Genomic DNA, 3,648 nt, shown 5'->3' with positions numbered 1-3,648 from the left:
AAATAAAAATAAAATAAACAATAAGAAACTAAGAGAATTCTTATTAAACTATGCAAATAATATCGTTGCCAGTCCTACGTCGGAACCGAGACGTTGAAGTAGGCCATGGTTCTGTGAACAGAGAAACATGGCAATGTGTTTGACACGTAAACACGTTACACGTATATTCGCCGCGTGTGTGTCCTCACGCTTCTGGCTTCGATATTCGAATGTATAGGAGCGGAGAATTTCGCTCACTCGTAATATACGAGCTCGCAAGTGGACTGTATTTAATTTATGGCGTGAAAAGAATTAAATTTCCTTTCGACGCCGAACTGAGTCGATTGTCTAGTGGACGGGGATGCAAGTGGAGGTTGTAAGGCTCCAAATGCACTGATCCCGTGAGTATGCCCACGGAGTCTGTGCGTCGAGTCGCACTGCAGTACAACGGCACGACCGTCGATCTGCGGCTTCTCTTTAACGTTCCAACAGATGACTTGTTGGTCGAGAGTTGCACTGCGAAGCCCGACTGCACGTGGTGTAAGGAACCACTGCATGGTGTGGTAAATAGACCGGCTCCGTCGCGAACGGAGTGCTGACGGGAGCCATATGGCCAAGAGCCTCATATTCGCGCAAAAACTCGACATATTGCGCTCCTAGTGTCGTGTCGTTTTTCAATCTGCGATCGAGGGATCGCAGGAGTGCGACCGCGCGGGAACAGGCTCGCCGATGTCAACAGACGGCTCGTTGCGAAAGGGCAGTCGTACAATATATCGCCCGTCAGCCGCGCGACGATGCGTGCGCGCGAAGTGTTGTTCGCATCGAGCTTCTTCCGGCGATAGCGAAGAAGGAGACGCGACCTCCTCAATCTCCCAGAACCGACGCAGTAGGGAGTCGACGTCATCTCCCTTCGGCGGAGCGAGCGCGCGAGCATGATACACACCCACCGAGGACGTCTCGCGAGCGGTGGGCCCGGAGACCACCCACCCGAACACGGTGTGCTGCGCAATGGGGTCCTGCGCTCGACCACGACGCAATCCTGGGAGCAGGATCGCACCGAAATAATCTGCGCCTAATAAGACGTCGATGCCGCGAGATTCAGACGAATTGGAATCTGCGAGGGGCAAGTCTCGGATGTGAGGCCACGCAGTCGGAGAGAAGCCGGACACTCCCGAATAGGCGGTGAGGCGGGGTAGGACGAGAGCCGTCACTGTTGTATAAGCCAGGTCAGTACCTGCATGCCGGAGTAATATTTCGACCTTCGCGAGCGATGTTCCCACTAAGACTCCCCCCGTCCCCGTGATTTCTGTAGCGGCCTTGCGTTTTTGCAGGTGGAGTGTCTGTACCAAGGACTCGGACACAAAGGAGGCCTCCGAACCCTGTTCGAGTAATACGCGGACCGAGACGTGCCCCCCGGATGCCGACCGCGCTTGCACGACAGCTGTCGCGAGCAGTACAGGGGTACTCGCGCGCTCTGGAGGGGCCGCGGCGCACGTATAGACGGACCGAGTGCCGTTAGATCCCGAAAGAATGCTAGTGGGTTTCGAAGATGACGCTGCACGATCGCCGCTCGTCGGCGCTTCAACACTCGCCGCGGAAACGTGTAACAAACTGTGGTGATTGCGGTTACATCGCGAGCACGTGGTGCGAACCGGACACGTCGAAACCATGTGTCCATCGCGAAGACAGTTAAAACAGGCGTTGGTCCGAGTCACTAGGTCTCGCCGCTGCGTAGGCTGTAGGCTATGGAACGCCGGACATCGATATAACGGATGCTTCGATCCGCACATCGGGCACCGGTTCACAGCTGTATTCGCTGCGTGCGTGCGAACTCCCGTCGAGGGCGCCGATCGCGGCGCGGCGAGGCGCGCGGCCGAAGTTTCGGGCTTGTCGTGAAGCGCCTCGAGAGCGCGGATCCGCGCAACGAGGAATTGGTCGAGCTCGTCGAATGTGGGGGGCTCGGTGCTTGTTCCGCGGGATATCTCCCACTCTCGTAGCGTACGGCGGTCTAGCTTGGCGGTAAGCAGGAAGACGATGACGTCATCCCATGTATCCACCGGACGACCGATACTGCGCAACATGGCGATCGACTCCTTCGTCGTGTCGCGAAGACGAGATAATTCGTCCCCGGACTCGCTAACAATAACCGGCAGCGAGATGAAATTGCTTAATAATGTTGATACTATCACGCGCTTGTTATTGTACCGGTCTGCTAGCGTCATTCAGGCCGGTTCAAAATTCGCGTCGGTTATCGAGAAATGCGCGATCAGGTTCGCGGCATGACCTTCGGCGGACGATTGTAAATAGTGTAACCGTTTCACGTTCGTTAGGGACTTATTGTCTAACACGAGCGATTTGGACAGATCGCGGAAACTGTGCCATTCGGCGTACGACACAGCGACTTTGGGCAGCGGGATCCGCGCGAGTTTCGCGACGGAGATGAAGTCGCCTGTGGGCGCGGGAGTAGGATTCGGTTGCGCGGCGCTGGTCGCAGTGCATTTCGTTGCAACATCGGCGAAAAAGTCGCACGATGCCCAATAGTTCTCCTGCACCTTTTCGAAGGTTTCCTCGGTAAAGTACGGCATGATAGACTTAGCGTGAGCGGGGACTAACTGCAGAAACTCCAGGTACAGCTTCTCGAAGCGCATCCACTCGCCGTCCAGTCTCTTGAGCCGTCCCTCGGCGCTGGCTGCGGAGAACTTAGCCTGCCCTTCCTTCCGGTAGTTAACCTCCATCCGGATGATGGGGTGGTCGATGACCTACAGCTGGTGTAGGTGGGCTTCCACGGTCTGATTGGTCAGCGGCGCTGATGTTGCAGCTCGTGCGGTCTCCATTTTGCGTCGTCCTCAGATCCGGCTCGAAGGACCACTTTGTTAATGCCCAGACGAAAAGAGGCGCGGACGAGGAACAGGGACGCGAAGAATGACGCAGTAATTCACACAGTCGCAAATTTATTGTAAGATTGCACAACATTCACACTGCGGCAAGCGTAACTGGGACGCGGTGGGCACGTGTCCGAGAACAGTTTCAAGGGCAACTCCCCAGGAGAATGCGCCAGGGCGACGAAGGTCCGCTCTCGATATCACTTACAATCGAATCGACAGCTTGGATCGTTCTGCCGTTACAGGATCGCGCACGACAAACCATTGATCTTTCAAATCTCGTCCATAGATCGGTGACGGTCGCGCCAACCGTCGGCACACATGACGCGCTCTCACAACACTCATTCCCTCTCGCTCACGCAATCCACACCGCTCGCACCTTAATCTAAACACGAAGACGGTACAATAAACGTATTTCTACATCTTATCCTAATTGTTATACCTTATTATAAACAGCTAGTAAGCAAGCTGTTAGCTAGTAAGCAAGCAGTAAACGAGTAAGCTAGCAGTAAGATAGTAAGCAAGCAGAGTGCTAGTAAGCAAACTGTAAGCTAGAAAGCAAGCAGCAAGCTAGCATGCATGCAGTGAGCTACTAAGCGAGTAGTGAGCTAGAAAGCTGGCTGTAAGCTAGTAAGCAAGCAGTAAGCGAGTAGGCAAGCAGTGGGCTAGTAATAAAGCAGTATGCTAGTAAGCAAGGAGTAAGCTAGTATGCGAGCAGGGACCTGGTATGGGAGCAGAATGCTACTAAGCATCCAATTAGCTAGTAGGCAGGCAGTAGGATAGTAAA

At 54.4% G+C, this 3,648-nt stretch overlaps 1 protein-coding gene across 1 annotated transcript; it reads right to left on the bottom strand.

The window, feature by feature from the left end:
* Nucleotides 1-2,201: 2,201 nt before the first annotated feature.
* On the bottom strand, nt 2,202-2,714 carry LOC143342014 (uncharacterized). The gene has a single exon (XM_076765496.1). The coding sequence runs from the start codon at nt 2,712-2,714 to the stop codon at nt 2,202-2,204; it is 513 nt and encodes a 170-aa protein (XP_076621611.1).
* Between the last annotated feature and the right edge of the window lie 934 nt (nt 2,715-3,648).

This window comes from Colletes latitarsis, chromosome 5 (assembly GCF_051014445.1).
Source record: "Colletes latitarsis isolate SP2378_abdomen chromosome 5, iyColLati1, whole genome shotgun sequence".
NCBI classification, from domain to species: domain Eukaryota; kingdom Metazoa; phylum Arthropoda; class Insecta; order Hymenoptera; family Colletidae; genus Colletes; species Colletes latitarsis.
Note: the sequence above shows the minus strand (reverse complement) of the source record. Positions and strands in the feature narration are given on the sequence as shown.